This window comes from Drosophila teissieri, chromosome 2R (assembly GCF_016746235.2).
Source record: "Drosophila teissieri strain GT53w chromosome 2R, Prin_Dtei_1.1, whole genome shotgun sequence".
Classification (NCBI taxonomy): domain Eukaryota; kingdom Metazoa; phylum Arthropoda; class Insecta; order Diptera; family Drosophilidae; genus Drosophila; species Drosophila teissieri.
Genome location: NC_053030.1, coordinates 8,352,830 through 8,375,719, shown reverse-complemented (window position 1 = coordinate 8,375,719; position 22,890 = coordinate 8,352,830). Strand labels below are relative to the sequence as shown.

The following is a 22,890-nucleotide window of genomic DNA, read 5'->3' as shown; positions in this document are numbered from 1 at the left end:
GCAATCGGTGTGATTGCAGCTGCGTATCTGTTGGGTTAATTCGTATCTGGGCAATCGATCGAACTATTTGCGGTTCTTCGATTGCAAAAAAAGTTTCAATTAGAAAAAGGCTAGTTGTAACTATTAGAGGTGGATATCGCAGTGGAAGTGGGGAAAGGGAAGCTGGCTTGGCTTTGGGGGTGTAACCCGTAATCTTTGTTATGAAATTAATTTTAAATACCCTATTGCTAGAGGGTTTAGTGAAATATTCGCTTGGTAGAGAGAAACAATCTTATGAGGATATAAGAGGATTTTATAAGATATTTGAAGATGGTTGTAATTAGTATCTCTGAATCTAACATTTCATATTTATTTTCCAACCAACTAAACCACCTATATGAATCTTAAGTGACTTGTAGATACTTTCTTGTTGAAGAAATGAAAAAGAGTACCTGCTGTTCTTGCAGAGCCCTCGAATATTTACTCCGAATCAAATGCCAAAGTTCTATTTGGCTAGTTCCGCTCGCGTGTTGGCAGCCTCGAGCGTTGGCAACTAATTCGATTTGTTTGGCCGGCCATTAAATGCATAAAGGATCATCTCGCTGCAGATCTCGCTTTGCGGTTTCTGCGGCCCGCTAACATATGTTGCATTAATTGTTCATGTTGCCTCGAAAGCAACTCGTGTTCAATGGGTTTTATTGCTGCTCGACACACACAAACAGCGAAACAAAACATTATTATATTTTTTTTTTATTTCAGCTTCTTTTCGCAAGCTGGAGAGGCACGATACGAATGAAAAGAAAAATTGCGCACAAAACATTTTTCATTACGTGATTTTCGAGCATGATGCTGGCGAGGGAAAGGGCAGGGGTTCTGAACAGCCAAACAGCCAAACAACCGAACAACCAAACAGCCGAACAACCAAACAACCGAAGTGGCGACAGCCGGCAAAGTGCCATGTATACAACATGCAACAATAACAACAACAGCAACAGCAACAACAAGAGCGAAGGGGTTAACTTAGCAGCAGCAGCCTGCTGTATAAGGATCGCCTCGAATGGGATCGTATGGGCCGCTCTTTCGCAGCCCGAGATTCGCCTTTGCATTCCCACACGCGATCGCAATCGCAATCGCAGCCAAAAGCTAAAGATTCAAGCCCCAGCGAACTAAGCACCTAAGCAGCAGATACAAATGTATCTATGAGCTGCAGACGCGACTCGCGACTCAATTACAATTTATTAAAAGCCGCGCAAACTGATTTATAACCAGCGACTCATCGGAGGAAGATGCAACCAAGGGAAGCCTAGTTTTATGCCCAGAGTTGCCCAGCACCGTGGGCTCAGCACCAACTATTGGTAAAATAGTTTGGGATTTACCAAATGTGCCGCTTTGTATCTAACAATTAACTTAACTTTAACTATTAACTTAGGCATTTTATTTATTTATGAAATTCGTTTGCAAAGTAGCTATTAGATTTCCGTTTTCAGATATAATAAAAATAAAATAGTTATGATCTTTTTAGGATAGGAAATGTACGGTTTACAACCTTAACGGACTGTAAAGCATTATTACATGTTTCCTATTAAATACATATATAAAATAAATTATATAAAACAGTTTTACAGTGCGCAAATATAATAAATTGGATATGAATAAATGGCAGAAAATGTACAAAATTGCTATATACAGTGACAATCTTTTTGTGTATGGTTTTGGGGATCCATTCCACAGTGGCCGTGCTCACGTGTCTGCGGAGTTGACGTAGTGTCTGGCGGGTTTCGCTTGCCTTGTTTCGGCCTGGTCCGTCTGGTCTAGGGAGTATCTGCCCTATGGAGGGGCCAAATTGGCGGCTTATTTGTGTGTGGAAATTGCCTGCCAGGCAGTTGGGGCCGCTGTACTTCGGCCCAGGGTAGAAGGATGGATTTGAAGTCGGGGGATGCAGGCTGAGGTAGAGGTGGAAGTCGAAGTGGAGCTCCAACAATATGGCGCCTGGGCCGCTGGTGGTGACAGTTGCTTGTCAACAGCATACACGATCCACGATCCGGGAGGAGGATCATGATCTATGAGGCCTGACAAGAGCTACAATGAAAGTGCTGTTAGATGTTCCAGCGATGATCTATGGCGGGTCATGTGCAAGGTTCTTACGAGAGGGATGCTAGGTTCTAAATGAAACAAAAAAGATTCTAAGGAATCAAGCTATATTGACTACAAGCACTTCCAGTTTGCAGTTTTGAAAGCGTTTGCATTGGAACACCCGAAAACCCTCGCCCCATTAGAAGTGGCACCATGAGCGGCCTCCCCAGCGTTCCCATGATTAGCCCAGTTTCAAGTGGCCGAAAAGACGCCCAGCCAATAAATCTGATTTATTGTCAACCAGTTCCCGTAAACTGCAAACTGCCGAAATAACAGTTATATATGGGCGAGGACCCTTCAATAAAACGGAAAATGAATGCATTTAACGCAAAATATGATTGCCACAATTTAGTGGCCGGCTGGAAGGGCCAAGGAGCAGCGATCCCAATGGGAAACCCGCAATCAGCTAAACGCTGCACGTTGCCAGTGAGAAATTAACGAGAATTAAGCGACCTGCCCACCTAATGCTCCAGATCCAGCGACACATACGAGTATCTCCATCTCCCATACATTGTGTGTTGCCCTTCCTCGGATCGGGACGAGCATAGCAATCAACAGCATTCCTTTTAATTTCAACTTTTTGCTGCGATGCGCCCCGAAAATCAAAAAGTCCAAATCAAAACCAATAATAAAGTTAAATCGATAATTGAGGTCATGTCGGAAAGGTATTTTTGGAGTGTGTTTCGCAGTTTGCAGATCGCAGATTTGGCGATCGGGCGATCCGGCGAAAAGATGTTTCGGGGCCTTTGGCGTACATACGTGATCGTTTAACTGTAAATTAAATATAATTTACCAATAATCATAATCACAATATGCAGTTTCTGTTTCTGTTTCTTCGCGCCACTCGCAGATTGAGAGCTGATCCAAAGTGATTTGATCCCCTTGAGCCAGACGCATAAATCATCATCTGGCGTATACATTTTATGGATTCTGGATTCTGGATCGATAACTGTCCAAACGCGCGCCTCGCAGCTGATGGTCAGATAATAAAAATAAAAAAAAAAATAAAGGAAAAATAATAAAAAGCACAAAAAGAATGCGCGAGGTTCGCTGATCTATTGGTTCTCGTATCTCTACTTTTTGCGGGTATCTCACGCTCCTCTGATGAACGACTGCCTGGTGCTATAATTAAATGCTAAATTCGCATAGACTGGCATATGTTAGACCAGATTGAGGCCCCGCACACAACGAATTAATCTGCGAAGCATAAAGCCATTTCTATAGACATTCTATAGACAGCAATTAAACAAAGATACATCCTAAGCCAACGATTTGGGATCATTAATTCAAGAAATCAGCAATATGAGCGCTTCCTGTTATGGGAATTACACTGCCCGTTTATTATATAAAGTCTATTTATAGTTTCCTTTCTTATTATGAGCAAATTACTTGAAAGGAAATGTGCCCTATAGGGTACACATATCAGGTTACTTACCCCTTGCCAGTGCTATTCATTTAAGTTCCTTTAAAATATATCAAATTTGAAATATCCCACAATTTAATCCAGCCTTTAACCCATTAATTGTGGCCCACATTTCGGTGGAGCCACAGACACCTCCAAAAATAAATAAAAACACCGCTTGTCGCTCTATTATTTTTGCAATAATAATTTATTATTATATATTATTTTTAAACTTTTTCGCTTGGTTGTTGTTGTTGGTGTTGGTTTTGTCTGTCTGTTCTGTCGGATGTCGGTTGTCGGCTGCTGTATTATTTTAATCGTATTTATTATAATCATTTCTGTGTTTTCACTGCGAGCGGCGAGAAGTTGCACAATATTTGAACCGTTATTGTTGTTTGCTGATTCGCGGAATTATTTGTTCTTTGACTATTGTTATGACTAAAGTTAATGTGTGTATATATATAGGGTGTATATATAATAGCATATGAAGCGTTTAAATAGTTTTTAATGTCAATTTTTGATCATTTTTCCTTCATTATGTTTTTGTTTTGCTTTCGCAACGGGCATACAAGTTTGTTTTGTTTAGCATTTATTATTAATATTTTTTTTATTTGATATATATAATATGAATTATTGTTAATCGCCTAGGCAAGTGAAATACTTGAAGTTAATTATTTTTATATGCTAATTTTAGTATTACGGACTTACTGCACTCCTGCTAGGCTAGTGAATAAATTAAAAGCTTATCATTAGAAAAACTACATGGTAAAATAAATCAATCAAACTTGCTTCCATCATTTAAAACACTAAAAAGCGGCTCGTAAGATTCATTTCTGTACTCCCTAAATATCTACGTATTACTTTATATATTATATGTATATTTCTGGTACATTCATATACTCGAATTGAAGCTATATCGTAAGGTTTATAAGCAATGCTAAAAATGGTTTCTTTTCGGGGAAGTTAAATGCTAGGTATGCCAACTGCCTACACGGGTTTTCAGCTTATCGTTTTTCAATTCATTAAAAAGTCTTTCGTATCGGCTGCTATATACAACGTTACTATAAGCTTACAACTGCGCGCTATCGCATCTAAGCACTCTATAGGGGATATCGGAAGTTCTGCATCTTTTCACTACGTCCTCTTTCTCTATGTACAAAATGGCCGCTGCAATTCTTGCAACGCTTGCAACGTTCTCAAAACTCGAACTCTTCATCTTTCATCTTAGGTATGTACACATTTTCATTTTATTTCGCCTATCCACTCCCACTCAAAAGCCGCCGCCGGTTGGGATTGCACTCTGAGATCAAATAAGTCCTCGCCACCTGACCATCTCACCACCTGACCACCTGACCACTTGACCTGCTCAGGTGTTTAGTTGGCGCTGCCGTAGAGCACGGAGTTCTTGTAGTAGGTCGTCGGTCGCTCCGACAGCGGACTTTTCACATCCCGCTCGGCGTTGGCGGCGCGGCTCTTGCGCTCCATTTCCAGCTCTTGGGCCAGGGATTCTGTAAGGAGAGCAGCGGGAAAGGGGGAACCTTTTTAGAGACAACTTAAGGATGTAATGTAGAATTAGGCTATCATTCTAAGCTGCCCCAGAATATTTGCATTCAAGTTTGAATGTGAAGAAGTGCTGTTTTAAGGAAATGAAATGGAAATAATACTTTTCAGGACTACGAGATACTTTATAATGCAGGATTCAAGGCTTCCATATTACTTAACTGACTTTACTTTAACCCCCAATCTAACATAGTATACTATGTTTCAGAGTGTCAACTCACCGGAATAGTTCTGCCAGAAGGCGCCGGTGGCCATCAGGTCGATGCCCGGGTAGCTCCACGGACCCTTTCCGTTGCTGGCTGCTGCTGCGGCTGCTGCTGCGGCGGCCGCTGCTGCAGCAGCCAAGCTGCCCTCTGCCGCAACTGAGGCTGCTGATCCGCTGGGCGGTCTCTCATCCCGATCGCGGCTGCCGCATCTGGGTAAACATAGATAAATGCAAAATATTTATAAATTATTACCTATTGATTAAATATATATAACAATTATAAAATATCCTTCACAGCTAATTGAATTTTCTCTACATACAAAAATGGTCATTTTACCATTGATGCACCATGTTTACTTTGTAATGCATCGATAATGGAGTTTCCACATACCTTTTTGAGTTATCCTCGTCGTGGGCGGCCAGTGAGGCGGCTGAGGATCGTGGTTGGCGCTCCACGGAGCCCTCGTGATCGGAGTGCGGCTCCCGTTTGAAGTGGGTGGGGGAATCCGGGCAGTTGAGGCCGGCGGAGATGGAGCCGGAAACGGATCCAGCCGAGTGTCCGGCGGTCACATCACAGGAGGAATTGGAGGCCAGCGACTTGTCCGACTTTTCACTGCCGGCGTCGTTTTCTGCGGAAGATGGTCGATAGAAGAGGGCGCTGTGTTGGTTAAAAGCGTAGGGTGGCATTTTGGGCGTGGGCCAGGTGCTTTGTGGTTTAAGCAATTTTTCAGAATGGATTTATTTTAATTGTACTCTAGATTCTAAAACTATTGTCTTACTTTGTTACTGGGCAAAGTTATACAAGTATACAAGTATTGTTTTGAAGCTATATTTGAAAAACTTCTAAGGAATCTAGTTGAGTTGTTGCTATTATTCTATAAATGATTCAGTTCCATTTCGTAATCAATATCTGCTTGGTTTTAAGGTGGTGTGTGTGTTTTGGAATGGGTAATAGGATCTGTTAGCCATGCGTGGTGCGTGTCCTTGACCCTCGAAACTCACCTTTCATTGTCTCCACGTCGCCGCCGTGGCTGCTGCTGTTGCTGTTGTTATTGTTGTTGTTGTTATTATTGTTGTTGTTGTTGTTGCACTTGGCATCACCGCCCCCGCCGCCACACGCCTCCGACTCACTGCACGCGGACCCGGAGCCCCCGCCCCCGCTCCCGTTGGCATTGGGACTGCCCTTCACAGCTCCGCTGCCACCGCCAAGTTGCTGCTGATAGCGGATGCGGATCTTCCGCTCGCGTCGGAAGCGCTTCTGGTAGAGCACTAGAATGGGCAGGAAAGAAGAGAGATATACTTAATAAATATATGATTTTGTGCACAAGCTAACACTAAGAGGTGCCATCTAACTTTAGCTACTGTTTGCGTGCCCCACAGTAACTATTTTCTCAAAAATACGTAAATGCCGAATGGAAGAGCAGTACTTGCAAACTAACTGATTGCTATCACTGACCCACTGATCCCTGCGAAAGTACGACCACTGCGCACAGATCATGATGCGAACATTAACACGAAATTCCTTCCACGGAAATGTCAGGAGATAGGAAAAGAACAGCAAATACTGAGCCCCCAATGAGCGATAGATACATAGATCGTGCGGCGATCTCTGACTGGTAACTGGTAATTTGATCGATTCAAACGATTCTAGGTCTCCCCGGCGCTGGTTTTCGATCGGGCTTTGGGTTTTGGTTTTGATTCTGGTTCTGGTTTTGGTTCTGGTTCTGGTTCTGGCTGTGGCCTTAGTTCTCTGGCTCGTTGCCTGTGCCAATTCAAGTGCGCATCCGGCCGTGTGTGTGGGCGCAATTATGTTTATTGATCCTGACTTGCAATCATTCCAGATCGCGAGCCATAGAAAAGGTGCACAGAAACAAATAGAGGAGGTGGCACTTGTAAGAAATAATACAAATTTGAAGCAAATATTTAAGAATATGTTTAAGGGATTTAAGGGTACAAGTTTTGTAAAAAGAATTTGTTTCAAATATAAGTTGGTTATTAAACAAGCCAACTTTGCATATGTACTTTAAATTATATTTCCTAAAGTTTATAGTAAATATTTCTGCGAGTGCACCTGATCGACTGCATCGATGTGGATGGATGCGATGAAGCGTGGTGACAGCCGTTTTTAGGTTTGAGGGTGGAGCCACAAAATCAGCCTCAAATCAAATCCAAAACTGTTGCAGGCATATTGAATTTCAGCGAGGATCGGCTGATGGCATTGCCCTCCATCCGCAGCTCCATCCGCAGCTCCATTCCATTCGATTCGATTCGGTTTGGCGCTATTCCCAAACGCCACCACCCACGCTCCCCCATTGCAAATGGCCAATTGTTGCCATGTTCTGAACTCGAAACTCAAAACTCGGAGCTCGAAAAGTGGAAACTCAGGCCCGTACATGGCTGCGATTTTTATCGCCGGCGTTATTATTAGTTGCAATTAGATGTCTATGTGCCTGTGTGGCATTTTGCATAGTTGCATGCAATTTTTCGGTTTTCGTTGCTGATTTATGTGCGGCATTTCCCTCCATAATTTTCCCACAAAGTAAGGGGAAAGGCGGAGATTAAGTTATGGCCGGGTCGGTCAGTCGGTGGGCAATTATAGTCTGCCCTGGTTCCCTTTGTTTTCGCATTGTAATTCTGCTGTTTTCGTTTCCCTCGTGCTTTTTTCTGTTTTTTTGGATTTTTTTTTTGGGTAGAGTTCAGGTTTTTTGGGAGGCTCAATGGCGGCTTCAAAATTTGAGGGTTGCAAACTTCAGTAGTTAGGCGAACGCCTAATGAATTGCGATTATTGATTACAAAGTGGGCGCCGATATGTGGATCAAGTTTTGAAATGTGCAATTGAAAAATTAACAGGTACAATTGCACATAATTTGGACATTACCAAATTACCTCAAACTAGTTCATTTTTTATTTTGCAAATTTCAAATTTTCCCTAAAGCCATAGTTATTGTTTTTAAGTTGAAAAAGACATTACCAATACCCTTTTCAATTCATGTAAAGCTTCTTTCAGCTGATGTTTGGGTAATTGGTTGAGTGGATTCTGTTTGCTCAACTTTTCTCTCAATTAGGCTTAGTTCTTCACCATCGCTGCCTTTTCGAGAGGTAATCAACCCTTAACCCCTGACAACCCTTTTAAGGTCTTTTCAAGAAGTCATCACAAGGAAACGCCAGAACAACAACCAATTAAAGGATTTCTGTTTGTGCAACTCGGATTCCAGTTTCCAGCTCCAGCTCGCTCCACATTTTTGTTTGGCTACTTTTTGCCAATCACTCGAGTGTAACTAAATAATGAAATGATATTAAATTCATTTGAATTGTGATTTCTGTTGAAAAAGGCCCGGAGACAGAACGGCAGCCTGAGCCTTAAACCCTTTATACCTTTTCCTTTGCCCGCAACCTGGCGACGACCACCAGAGTGGAGGGGTTAAGGGGGCCAAAGGGGGTTAAGAGGGGGGCATTCGCAGACAGTCGGCATATCAGGTGTCATTGTCATTTGAGTCAGATTGCATTAAGTGCGCCCGATTGGAGTCGGAATCGGCATAGGGCGAGCGAAGGAGCTGGCCGGGATGTGGGTATGAATCTCTGAATCTGGAGCTAAATGTGGACATGGATGTGAATGTGAATGTGGCGCACTGTCAGGACTGATTTGGTGCGCCCACTGTGGATGGATCGCCACTCACAGTGAACTGACGCTAATGTGGACCGGTTTTCCTTTTCAAGAAGATTTCGAGCCGCAAATAGAAAACACCTATCTCTAAAGGGAATAAATACTCTAAGGCTCAGAAAGCGGACTTATTTGAATGGTGTTAAATTATGGGTTTCTTATTTATTTTAACCAACTATTTCTTTTTTACTCACCTCTCAGTTTACGTTCATCAACCAGCTGGCGTTCCAGCGAATCTTTCACTTCGCGTTCCCTCAAAACATCCATCTTAAGCTCAGCTAAAAGTATATAAAAACCGAGATTTCAAAAGATTAGTAAATAAGTAATTGTAACAAAGTAACTCATATATTATTGAACTCAAATATTGGTCAATAGTGTTTCTTTTGTTCCGAATGGAACTGCTATTAACATACACATTTCTAGACTTGAAAGCTAACGAGTATTTGGGACTCACCCTTTTCGTAGCTGATCTGCCGCTCCTGCTGCCTGGCATTGTCGGCGGCCACCTTGAGCAGGCTCTGGATGTTCCTGAGCAGGGTTTCCGTGGAGCTGGCTGGCACGGCGGCATGGGCGTCGATGCCCAAGGGGCCCAGGGCCAGTCCTCCGGCCAGGGCGGCCGCATCGTTGGCGGCCAGGAGCGCCTCGTTGGGGGTGAGGGCACCGCCGCCGCCGGTGGGCCCATTGGCCACCGCACCACCGCCCACTGCCGCCCCGTTGGCCACGGCTGCAGCTGCGGCCAGTTGGGAGTAGTTCAAGGCTCTTTGGTGCTGAAGCGCGGCTGCGGCCGCCTCCGCCGACGAGGGGGAGCCCCGCTGGTGCGGGGGCACCACGCCCAAGTGGGACAGACCCACCGTTTGGTGGTGGTGCGAGGCGGCGTGCTGGTGGAGCTGGTGTGCGGCTGCTGCCGCAGCTGCCGCTGCAGCGGCCGCCGAGCCCGTGGACAGATTATCACGTTCCGTGTCACTCAAATCTGTCAGAAAAGACACGAATTCCGAACGGAGTCAGTCAGAAAATGTCGCATTTATCGTTTATCGCGCACACTGTGCACCGCTTATCGCACAACTGGGTTTGGGATCGGATCAATGTAAAGTGCACTCACCTTCGTCGTCTTTGGCCAGGCAGCGTTCATCGACTTCGGATTGGTTCTCGTCGCTCAGGTTCTCCTCTTCCTCCTCATCGTCCTCGACCCCGATTATGCCGCCGCCCACATGGGAGGCCACGCCCCCTCCGACGCCACTGCGACTGCCCTCGTCCAGGCTGCGGGAGCCCCCTCTGCCCGGGGATCCTGCCACCGAGTGGCAATCACTGCGCTCACTGCCCGCGTCGCAGTTGCTTCCGCCGTGGTCCGTATTCCCGCCGGACTTGCTCAGATTCAGCACCGGACTCTGACGCGTGGGAGAGCCTGCGAAAAAAAGAAAATTAGAAACATCATTTCTAAACGTTGTAGGATATTGTGTGTTATTTGTTCCCAAAACTGGCAAGTTATCTTGTTTTAATCAAAAAAAAAAAACAATAATAGGACTACAATGCGTCTACTTACAATTCCTGGAGCTGAGATCCCTGGGCTTGTGCTCGGCCACCATCACGTTTCCCACCCGATCGACCACCGCCCCACCCACTCCCATCGCCTGCTGGCGCTCGTCCGTCCGCTCCTCCCGCAGGCGCTCCAAGTGCTTGACGATGTCCTCGTAGGCCGCACGGCAGTTCTCCCAGATTCCGGATCTGGCCAGGGCGTCCATGTTGGCCGCCGACATTCCGGCGTTCTGGGCAGCGGCCTTGAGCATCTGGCTCTCGGGACGGGCGTGCAATCCGTGGGGCGGCATTCCCGGCGACATGAGAGCCGCCGCTCCCGGGTGGTGGGCGTTCATCTGCATGAAGGCCATGTGGTTGATGGGCGGCGGATTGTAGCCGTTGGCCAAAAGCGGCGATTTCATATCTGGCCAAAACAGGAGCGAAATATGAAGAACAATGTAATAAACCAAATTGGCTTAAAATGTAGGTTGTTATGATTATTCTTTCAAGTATGTTCAAGTATTTCAAGACTATTACTATAATTTAAATACCCAACTTTACTGGCCAGTTTAACGTTAATCAATACTTTCATGCCGCTGTTCTGAGCCCTGCTAAATATTTTAATTTTCAAATTACATATTCACTCGTCCATTGGCCCATCCTCGCCAATATTTGCCTTTCATTTTGACGGCTCGCCCAACTGACACCTGTTCTTGTCTGCGTCTGCCACATATAGGTTTTATACTGTATATATATATTTATAGCTATACATATATAGGTGGCCTGTCTATTGTCTGAGCGGCCAGACTAAACACAACAACTAAATGCACCCACACACGGCAAATATACAGATGCTTTTCTATCTGGCGTGTGTATCTGCGGCTGTCATTTGTTTGCACTATACGAGTGTATATACTGTCATGTGTACATGGCCATATGCATTTAGGCATTTAGTGGGCCATTAAATGCTTTAAAATTCACTAAAGTGCTAACATTGTCAGTTGGCAGAGATTCGTTGGCTTCGGAATGCAATTAAACGATGGCTAGTACGTGAAAATGCAGTTAAAAATTTATAGAAATGCCCTGTGCACTTTTTATTAATAATGCAATATCACTCAAGTATCAACGCCCCATAATTCACTCAGGCAACCTTTTCTTTATGGCCATAAATGACGGGGCGAAAAAGAGCAAACAGTTCTTCAGACCCATCTTCGTTTCAGAAGGCGCCGGCGGCGCATCGTTCTAAAGAAAGAGATTTTGAGATTTTCGATTCGATTGGGCTTTTGTGGCGGCTCGGTTCGGGTATCTTTCAATATTGTGCGTTTCGGACACATTAATAGAAAGAGGCGTGGACGAAGTTGTCAGCTCGGCACTCTCTCTCTGCTGCCAGCGATCATAGAGAAATATGTAAAAATCAATTAAATGTAAGTCCGCTTGTACTTATCATAATTACAGACACAGATACAACTCGAAAATTCAGCTGAATGCGATTTCCTGTGCCAGCACAAATCACAGTGTGGAATTCGACTTGATTGTGGCTTTGGCTGCCATTTATCTGTGGTGGCCCTGGCTGTAGCTTTGGCTGGGAACGTAGCCAAAGTATCTGTATCTGTAAATGTATCTGTGGCTATGGCTGTGTATCCGTTTCGTTTTTGTTCGTTCGGCTGTGCTGTGTAAGCTGTAATCAGCCAACAAGCAGCGACCACAAATCACAAATGGCGGCAGCGACGATCATCGATCGACTGGGGAAGCACAGTGCAGAAGTACAGAAACACAGAAACACCAGAGCCGCCGATCCCCGAAAGCGAGTTATGTGGCCAATCTGGGAATGATTTCATTACAATTCGAATCCGAATTCGTGGCCCCCGCGGCCATGCCACTCAATTGTGAGAGAATCGCAATTGGCAGCGGCAAGTGGGAACTCGAAGTGCACCGGAAAAATAGTGGTGGCTGTCTACCTGATTTTAAAGTTCAAGCTTTGCAGTGGCTACAGAAATATTAAAAACATAAATGCAAAACCAAAAGATCTCCGAAATTATACCTAATTTTCTGCATGAAGGTCACACTGCCTACTATATGGTCACACCAATCCAGCTAAGTGAATGATATGCTGCTTACTCGTACATAAATTGCATTCAATTACTCACCACTTATGTGCCCATTTTCATAGGCATAGTCCCCGTTGTCCAGGCGATGCTTCTTCAGCTGCGGATGCTGCGACAGATGAGTGGGCGGCAGGGAAAGCCCCACGGGTCCCCTCTTGGGCGGTCTACCCGGTCTGGAACTGCGGAATTGCAGAGAGTTACTGTTGGGTTGAGAGCAATGGACAATATCCGTGGTATCAGTACAAAAAAATGCCAAATGCCTCAGCACAGTGATCACAATTCAGCAAATTTATGGCAGCATAAGTAATAGAGTATTGCATTGCGCTGATGCATTTTCACGCTTATGACTAGATTTATTTGGTAGAACGAAACTTGAGAGCTTGAAGTGGAAATTTTTTTAAAAATTTAAAAAAAAAAAAAGCCCTTTTGTACATGAGCCGTGGTAAATATTCCATTACCTCTGAAAAGCTCCCGTCAAGATTTATTTGTGCCAGCCCAAGCAGGAAATTTAAAAATAATATTGTTGTAGATTCTTTTGTTTCATTTACTTCTGTGAAAACCGAGCAGTTCCTTTACCAAAATGTGTCTATAATTTTTGATAGCCTGTCTCGCCATAAACGCATACATCGCGACTTAACTATTCCGAGAAATCTCGCTGTTTAATAATTTACCCCTCTGAAAAATGCCATTTTTAAGCCATGTGCCCCACCTCTCGCCCGCAAGTTGCATTGCCTAATTAAGCTTCAAGCAAGTTTAGTGAGCGCCCCGTTGACTTGGGACAAATAAAAAGCCAAAAACGAGTAGAACGAAAACGTGCTACCATTTTAATTATGTGCCATAAAAAAATGTACAACCCGAAAGAGCAACAATAATAAAGCGAGCCCACAAAGAGGAGAGGGCGAAATGGGAAAAAAGAGTTGAAATAAGTGAGTTTTTCTAGTAATTTATGCCTGCAATTGCTGATATTTGTATAAAAAATATTTAAACAAGCCGTGGGCAAATACTTGACGCAGGTTCAGCTAAATAGTTAACCGCCGAAAAGGCATAAACAACTTGGCGCAGCGGGTGGAAGTTATGACAAACAAGAGATAAAAGCCCCAAAGCAGCGCGGGGGTCGGATCCAAAAACCGAAAAGTAAAACTGCCATATAGCATATTACATATGTACATATGTAGGTGCAGATGGTGCAGCAGCAAATACTACGAAGGGGAGCCGGGTCTTGGCCAAATAGAGAGACCCCTCCATTCAGATGGTTCTTCTTCCTAGCAATTAAGTTATGGAATCTTCATTCCATGTTTGCCGCTGGTACACAGGTGTCCCCTTAGAAGGCAAAAACAAGACAAAAACAACGACGACGACGATGGGCAAATAAACACAGGTAGCAATGATCGTGTGCACGATATAATTATGCCAGGCATACGCCATCCACATATGGCGAAACTCTTGAACAATTTGTAATTGTGCGTTCTTCGGATAACGATAATGATTCTTCCAAATATTTACAGTTACATATTGCCACAGCCAATATTTGCGGCTGGATTTTAATTGTGCTCCATTAAACGTTTAACCGCAAACAGTCGGAGTTGTTGTCTTGGCCCCCTTGGGTCAAATAAAGAGACTCCTTAGCCATGAATCATTCCGAGAACGAATGCCCCGGCCTCCCAGCGAAAGTGTTTCTGGCTTCTAATCGGAATCGGAAGGCCGTTTCCCCCAGCTATGACGTGCAAAAAAGACCGAGACCCGTGCGCCTGTCAGTCAACTTGTATGAATTTATGGGAAGTGAGTTGGGGGTTTGGAGCTTCAGAGCGGGCAACACTTTCATTGGAAAGTTTTGGGATCTGCCAGGCTGACATGTTTGTCTGGCTCAGAACATTTGGCTAAGTTTCGGGGAAGATTGGATAATTGGGTCGAGGAATATACGTAATGGTCGCATGGTGATGCAATATGGTTTAAATTCTTGAAAACCCTTGTTTACTTGCTTAAAAGACAAAACCTAGAGCGATTCTTCTGTAGAGTAACTATTCTATTTTTCCGAACAAATACCAAATAATTAATTTATTTGGTTCAGTAAAGTAGTTGTGCCTAACCGGATAAGCCGCAACATAATTTTGTGTTAATTTGCATTCCGAAATGCTCAGTGGTTAAGACCAAATTGCAATCTGTCGAGCAGAGAGCAACTGCCATTTTTGCTAATTTATGCACCGTTGTCACTCGCCGTGAATGTCATTTTGCATTTAACATTTTGCATTTTTTCGCGCAGCGGACAAACGTTTAGTCAGGAATAAACAACAATTTGTCAAAATAGTCGCTGTGTCCAATGCCTGTGGCCGAAAACAAGTAAAACATTATAATAGCAGCCCGAAGAGGAGGAGAAGTATGAGGAGGAGGAAGGAGGAACCGGTTGCCAGCACTGGCCACTCAGTTCTCCAACCAGTTTGCAGCTGTCTCCTTGCGTCTCCGCGACGATCGTGCATATATTTCAATAGTCAAGGGATAGCTGAGTTGTTAATTATTGACTTGTGGCCGGGACGCTTGAGAAACAGCCGCCAAAATATGCGCCAAACTGCGCTAAATGTGCCACTGCCACTTCACTTGCACTCGCACTCGCAGTTGCAGTTGCAGTAGCATAAATCGAATCGTTTAGACTCGTACCGAATCGCATCGAGTCTTACCAAATCGAATGGTGCACATCGGGCTGGGGAGGCGTTCCCGGCATTTGTCAGCGAATCCACACTCCCTGGGCTTAACCCACTGCCTCCGGCGATTTGCTGTGGCGTCCAGAAACTGGGGCTAAGCTGCAAATTGGCAAATCAATTATATTTATGGCCAAGTTGCCACCTTGCGACCGCTGCAACGCGGCAGCGCTGCAGAGCGTGCTTGCCGGCAACTAAATCAATGCAATCCCAGTAACCGACAATTAAATGTGGGCCTGCAACACAATTTCCATATTTGCAATTACCAATGCCGAGTGCTCACAGAGCAGAATGTTAATTGAATCCATAGCCTCAAATTGAATCTCGCCCCGCGAACCGCTGCCATTTGTCTGAAAGCCGTAAACCCGACAATATGCCTTGGAAATTCCCAGAAAGAAGCCGGGAAAGAATACCCCCAGTGAGTTGGCGCTTGAAGTTGGCTCGAATTTCTTTCGTTGTTAACAATAAATGTTATTGGAATTTGCATTGAGCTCAACAAGACAAAGACAGCGCTGACTTGAGTCGACTTTCGTATTCATTGTTAAATGACATGCAAATGAACGAATGACATGGCATTCGCCAAAGGGTTTTGAAAGGGCGCCCAGATCCACGGCTCAGGTCTCAGCGAAATGTTTCCTGGCTAATTGTGGGTTTTACGCCCTGTACTTCTCCAAATGATCAAGTACGTCATTTAATGGAAGCCACTGACAATTGTAATTGTAAATTACACAGCTCGAACTAGATTGGTTACTCAATGCAGAGTAGTATTAGATTGCTGTGCGAAATTACAAAAATCTATGAACTAAAATTATTGTGTACCTTGTTCAAAGACTTTGTATAAAAATCAAGTCTGACAGACTTGGGGAATTCTCTCACATAATTGGCAGCATTGGCAAGAAGAAATAATATTGCATTGGCATCATTGCCAGAAAGTACACTTCTTCTATTCAATTTGGAAATATAGTGTAGAATAGTGTTAGTATGGTAGCTCAGAACCTTTTTCTATGCACTTGCCTCGTAAAGTCAAATATTTAAATAAAATCACATGCTGATTAGCAATTTTGGGTGGCCTTCTTTCCTCCCCAAGTTAAAGCCATATAATTTCTGCCAGCGACTTGCGATTTCCCCCTGACCAACAACAACGGCTCCATATGTGCAGTGCATTAATGCAGATTTCTTGGCAATTGTTTTTGCATACTTTGTTTTTTCCTCACTCACTTCAATTTCAATTGGCGTGCTAATAACTCATTTAGTTCGCAACAAAAAAGCAAAAACCGAACAGCGGGCCACAAAAAGTGTAGTTACAAACATGCCACACCAACAATGGATTGGATGGCTACCTACCCAAGATCGCCCCAACTTCCCTTTCCTTCAATTGCGACTACGAGTATATCGCATCTCATGATGCTGAGAGAATAGTCTATAGACTATACCGACTGACTTTATATGAACACTGTGTGCAGTTTTGTTTTAGGCTCTGTAATTATTATAAAAATAAATTGAACTATTGTTGCCTCATTTAGATTGAACAGAGAGGCAGCCACAATGTTGCTTTTGTTATTCGGTTACACTCAATTAAGCTGCATTTGCAAAATGCAAATGGCCCGAATGAAACTCACACCTCGAAAATCATAGACTCGAATTATTTTAGAAATTTAATATAATTATATTTTGTTGTTTCTTTCTTTGTGTTTTTTGTTTTTGTTATTTTTTTGTGGTTTCTTTGCAACACTTTTCCGCCTCTCATTTTGACAGCCCGAGGAGTTCGGTTGGTTCAGTTGATCTCTTGATTGTCAGTCAGTCATTTGTGATTAGACATTCGACAGTCGCCGCTATTGTTGGATGGCATAAATTATAGTCTGTCTCTACAACAAAGCTGTGCCTAGGAAATCCACATAATAAATCAATGTGCTGTCGTAATTTGTGTTAAGTTATTTGTAATCAATTTGAATTCTCACTCCCTCCTCTCCTCTCCCTTCTGTTGCATGAGATTTATGGGAATATTTTATTCAAATCGCTATTTTGTTCGACTAACTTTTTGGGTTTTCCCGACTACAAGTTTGAAATTTACGACGGCAATGGACTAAAGATCGTGTAATATGATGTGTGCTTCCTATTTTCATTATTACGACTGATTGAAAATATTCCTTTATACATTTATCTTTGGACTGTTTTATACCTCTCATACACCTAACCATTTAGGAAATCCCTCCTATTATTTCCACAAACTCTTCCACTTACTGAACTCGCTTGCATTCCCCGCCATCTTCACTCGAACAAATTTAGCAACAAATTAAACTCAAGTGAAGTCAAATCAATCGCTGGCTTTTCAATTCGTTTTTCCTTCTCTTTGGCCCAACATTTTCCACTTGGCCCGAGCGTTTTGCATAGTTGTGGTCTGCAAGTCCATGGCTTCGATCGGTCTGATCGGTTTGGCTGGTAAGTCTTCGGCGGAGTACGGCTTAGTCCAATTTAGTGGAAAGGTGTGCCCACCAGCTCGGTCACAACACACAGCTCGTTGCTGTGGCTCATTGGAGTTTCGCCTTTGCCGCGCTGGCTTTTGAGCCGTTTGGTCGGTGCCGCTTAAACGCCGTTTTAGCCAAGTTAGGTGAAAAATGCCAAGGGAGTGAGGGAGTGAGGAGTGGAGCTGTGCCGAACTGTCAACTGCGATCAAAATCAATTGTTTGCCATTTGCCAAACCAAATTGACTGAGCCGACTCAGTGCGACTCACACAAAAATGCTGACAAAATGATACGAAACCATGAAATGTCAGTGTCAATAATTTTTGTAATTATGGGAGCACTGAGCTTAGTACATAAAAAAAAAGTTGTATATTTTAAAAAATCATTATTTTGGTTGGCTGCCATTGGAGAAGCCCCCAACAAAGGCAAACAAATATAATAAAAAATTATTGCAACGTAAGTTTTGATTTGAACAAAGTGAGTATACAATTGGATGAGCTCAAGAGTGTTTTAGAGTGAAAATGTGAGGATCATTGTTCGCAACCAACTAACAGAAATATTACTCAATTTCAAAGTGTAAATTCGGTTAATTTGTGTGTAACTAGCCTATCATCTAACCATTTGTTCTGCACGTTAAGAGTATTTCCTTTCATATCGTATCTCCAAAAATCAATCCACACACCTGTTTCATCTACCGTTAACACCGTTAAGCCCCGCCCCATTTTCTTATCGAAGTAAAACCCTTTTTCACGCTCTATTTGTAGCCTTTTTAGCATTCATATTCTTTTTTGCACTTTTTAGCTGGCATATCCTTTCGACTTCCGCCGTTCGAGGCTCGCCCAATTTCCGTTTCGAGTTTAATTAATTTAATAAACAAATTCTTTTCGCTCTAAAAACTCTCAAGTGTATCGATACGATGCGTTCATTTTTTTCCTTCGTTAAATAAATAAAAACAAAAAAAGAACCAAAAAGTAGGAGGAGAGAAATTATTGCCATAGTTTTTTTATTATACTTGTGTGTTTACCTTTCTGGTGGCTTGATCGATAGGCATCTGCAATTAAAAAGAGAAGAAGAAGAGACAAGTGAGGCAAAATTGTTAAACGTTTTGTGTAAGCTTTAATACGAAAAACAAGTACGGCAACATAACGGAAGGAAACACGGCTTAAATTCGGGGCACAAATGCTGAAAGGGAAGTTTTTCATTGACGGCTTCCTTCTGACGGACTTGCATTTCGGCGGGCAAGCGGGTGTGAAAATGCACACGCCCCGAGAGCCCCCCTTCCACCCCCTTCAACCTATCCAGCCCACCGGCCAAAAACAATTTGTAATTATCCACAGAGAGCGCTGCCTTCAGCGGTTTCGCATTTCCCCTTCCACCCGTCCTCCCTTCGCCCTCTCTCACAACTTCATTCAATTTAGCGCAAAACTTTTTCAACCTAATAATAGGTTTAACCGCACTTTTAACCGTTCCTCATGTTCGGTCCGGTCCGGTCCGGTTCGGTTTTCGAAACCGGGAATCGTACTTAGACCTGGTCTCTTTATTTCTGTTCTGGCTCCCCGTTCAACTTTCCATTGAGAAAAAAATATCTTTACTCTTTCCAAGCAATGCACCATGTTCTATTGCAAATAAATAAATATTATTACTTACTTACTTATTTGAGTGGATATACTTTAAATATTATTATTCAATCTTAGTTATTTGAGTGGATCTACTTTATCTATCTTTTTATACAAGAACTTATCAAAATACCACTTTTGCTAACCACGAAAACTAACATAAATTGAACATTTGAAATAAAGGTAATCTGAATTTTACGATTCGATATCCAAGACGATCTCAGTTTTTGCCTGTGTACTCAGTTCTCTGTACAAAGCGCATGTGCACTTTGGAGCACACTCCATACATGTGGCTCAGCCCTTTTCCATAATTAACTAGATGGTTTTCCATCGACTTCATTGTGGTCAGTGGCCAGTTCCACCCGTTCTTCACTGCAGCCGGGAACTGTAAACAAAAACCCCAGGACTCTACATCGGCTTACAAAAAAAATTAAAACAGAACAGAACAGGGCCAAAAAAATGGGATATTGAAATACAAGGTTGTAATCGTTTCGACTGTTGATGTCTCAATGCATGGACAGTCCTGTTTGTAAATGTTTTTGAAAAGCTTTCGAGCAGGGGATGTTTAAATATCCATGAAATATTGGCTGCTCCTAGGGATCAATCGCAGTATTAGCCCTTAAGTGTGTTAATCTTTCAAGCTTAATTGTATCTTCGCGACCTGAATAAGTTTCATTTGTGCGCATTGAAATTTGTACATTTCTAGATATTTTTTTATAATTGTACAGCATTTGAAGTAACTTTTTAAATCTTTTGTTTAGATTCCAAAATCAACTAAAAATGTTTAAAGATTCCAATTTCCGTAGTTTATAAAGCGGAATTGTCAGCTCATAAAAAACTTTCTGTAACCAAGGACAATAGCACTTGCATAAAGTTTTATTTTAAACCATTAAGAACTTTAGACCCACTCGCTCCTAGATCCCCCTCCACAAATTACACAAAAAAAAAGAAACAAAACCCATTTCTACTGAACTCCGTTTTTGCTTGTCGTTTTTTCCACTCGAACGGAAATGAGCTGACAGGGCACCGCACACGTCGATTGCAGAAAAACATCGGCTGAAGGAGGAGGAAAAGTTGTACAAGGTGGAAAACTGTTTCACCAACTATTGTTAGAGGCGTTCAAAAGAATTACGCAGCTTTCGGTTAGTTAGCAAGGGGTCACGGGGAGCGTTACGTTTGCATTGCGTATTTCCGCTAAATGTCATCGGAAAAGGCAAAAGGCGAAATGCGAAACGAAAGTTTTTTGATTGCCCGTGTTAATCGATATCGATGCACAAACTATTTGCATTGCAACCGTTGCAATATCCAAGGAGTTAGGGGGCGGCGTTCGGCGGGTGGAAGTTGAGTGCGTAAGTTGGCTAAAGCGGAAACAGGAAATGAGAAAATTTTGCAGAGCAAACCCCGAACTGGAAATGCAACTAACTGGGCGCATGCACTTTGCAAAATCAAAGGGCAGAATTCGAAATTTTAGTTTAGCAACTAATCTTATCCGTGACTTTTCTTCTCTTTTAAACTACTATCCATTGATATCTCTGCTTTGTAAAAATATACAACACAAATACTAAAATCCCAATCCAATTCTTAAGGTATCTCAATGTATCTCGCCTCCTTTGCAAAATGCTCGCCGTCGTGCTGTTCAGCTGTGTGGTGATCAGTAAAATGGAAAACAAAGCCTTGAAATAACAAAAACCCCCCAATCGCGCGTGGAGCTGCCCCCAATGCGTTCGCTTTTGCTTTTGCTTCGGTTTCGTACCTGGCCGTGGTGCAGTCCCTGTAGAGGATGTCGAAGTCCTTGCAGCAGAGCAACTTGCAGCGATTGACGCCCGGCTGAATGGCGCCCAAGCCGCGCAATATGCGCACCTGTTCCACGTTGCACACGAGCGGTACGATGTCCAGGCGCTTCAGTTTGGTATAGACCGTGTGCAGGCCGCCGACCAAGTGCTTCAGGAAGAGCTCGAAGGCCTGCGGCAGGCAGAGCATGGTTTCGTTGCTGATTATGAATGCGGCGACCTTCTGACCCCGGTACTCCACCAGCTTGCACTCATTGGCACTGGGATCCGAGGTGGAGATCGGCGGCGGCGAGTTGTACGACCTTGGGGGCACATGGTGATGGGCGGCGGCCATCAGTTCCAAGGGGGAGGCGTGGTGCATCATCTGCAGGGAGTTGAGGAGCCCCAGCGAATGGGGCGGCAGTCCATGGGGCATTCTGGGTGGCAGACCCGTCGGCAGTCCGTTGCCCGATGGCATTCCATGTGGCGGGGGGCTGAGCTGATGGTGTTGCTGCTGCTGCTGTTGCTGCTGCTGTTGCTGCTGCTGCTGCTGCATCTGCTGCATCATGGAGTGGTTGAGGGAGCTCACCGGACTCACGGCACTGGGATGACGACTTGGCGAGCTGGCCGGTGAGCAACTGGATCCTCGTCCTGTGTGCGAACTCCGGCCATTCGGACGATCCTCGTTGGCTCCACGCGAACTGTTGCTACCGTCGCGTCCATTGTGTTGCTGCTGTTGCTGCTGGGCTGCTGCGGCTGCTGCTGCTGCGGCAGCCTGCTGCTGCTGCTGGTGATGCATCAACATGGCGGTGGTGTTCATATTGCCCGCGGCTCGTTCAATAACACTATTTATTGCGTGATTATTATTTATTGCGCCCGCTTTATTGTTGTTATTTTCACTCTGTTCACTTGTCACAGAATCCATACTTCATCATGGCCGACACTTTTGTTTGTTTACTTTTCAATCGATTCGTTAATTTGGCGTTTTTTCTATCGTGACAAAAAATTGGCACAAAGTAAGGGAGAAATAGAAAGAGATGGTAAGAGGAAGATATATAATTAATGAACTCTTAATTCATTTTTAATTATTTATTAGGCTTCTCTATGCAAATTCTAAATGATGGTGCCCCGTATTTTCCCATCCGCCTATTAGTGGCTTTAAATTTTTAATATTTCTGTAAGTTCTATAATATCGAATTTAAATTCAGACCTGCAACTAATGGTCAAACGTTTTGCTATATGTTGATTTATATAGCCATTAAACTTGAAATGATTGGCGGAATATGGAAAGCCTATTTTGCGTGATTTTCATTTTGTGAAACAATTTAAAAATGCTATGAGTTTCAATAGATACACTTTTCTGAATTGATATGCTAAAATTAATTTCGGATTTACCAAAATTTAATAGAAAACGAAAAAAAAAGTTAGTTATTATGCGTTTAGACATTTTATAGCTCAGCATTTGAAATCAGCTGAATGTTAAAAATATCAACAGAACTATCTTTCTGGCTAAACGGTCCTTTAAGGAATTTAAGGAAAATCAAGGCAATGGAATTTATTTGGATCCTTTTTAGCCATTTGCATAAATATACCTATGTCAGTCCTATTTGAAAAATTCGATAGAGAACATAGATTTACCTTTTAGGAGGTCTAAAAGTAAATTTTAAAACTCAACAGCACTGACACAAGACACTCGCGCACTTTGATTTTTGAATTTTCGCTGGCGATGAAATATACTTTCAATATCTCGAGTTATTTATTCCGATTGCCCGCGTGTGTTAATCGAGTTCGA

General features: G+C 43.3%; 1 protein-coding gene across 5 annotated transcripts; it reads right to left on the bottom strand.

Annotated features, from left to right (window-relative positions):
- Positions 1–3,773: 3,773 nt before the first annotated feature.
- Positions 3,774–22,831, bottom strand: LOC122612234. 5 transcript variants are annotated; one of them, XM_043785699.1, is made up of 12 exons: positions 22,737–22,831; positions 21,083–22,088; positions 18,738–18,764; positions 12,600–12,757; positions 10,481–10,876; positions 10,040–10,342; positions 9,395–9,910; positions 9,135–9,218; positions 6,282–6,548; positions 5,671–5,908; positions 5,296–5,489; positions 3,774–5,022 (listed from the first exon to the last, which is right to left on the bottom strand). In XM_043785699.1, the coding sequence occupies exons 2-12, from the start codon at positions 22,021–22,023 to the stop codon at positions 4,889–4,891; spliced, it is 3,258 nt and encodes a 1,085-aa protein (XP_043641634.1). In that variant the 5' UTR covers positions 22,024–22,088; positions 22,737–22,831; the 3' UTR covers positions 3,774–4,888. The 5 variants fall into 5 exon arrangements, with proteins under 5 accessions (XP_043641634.1, XP_043641635.1, XP_043641636.1 ...); XM_043785700.1 differs by having other exon boundaries at positions 12,600–12,736; XM_043785701.1 differs by lacking the exon at positions 18,738–18,764.
- Between the last annotated feature and the right edge of the window lie 59 nt (positions 22,832–22,890).

Excerpts from the sequence above, each read along its gene's own strand:
- LOC122612234 (XM_043785699.1), bottom strand. The coding sequence starts at position 22,023 with ATGGATTCTGTGACAAGTGAACAGAGTGAAAATAACAACAATAAAGCG. Across the intron at positions 10,877-12,599 it reads TGAAAATGGGCACATAAGTG|ATATGAAATCGCCGCTTTTG; the intron begins GTGAGTAATTGA and ends TGTTTTGGCCAG. Across the intron at positions 5,909-6,281 it reads CGACGTGGAGACAATGAAAG|AAAACGACGCCGGCAGTGAA; the intron begins GTGAGTTTCGAG and ends CATCTTCCGCAG.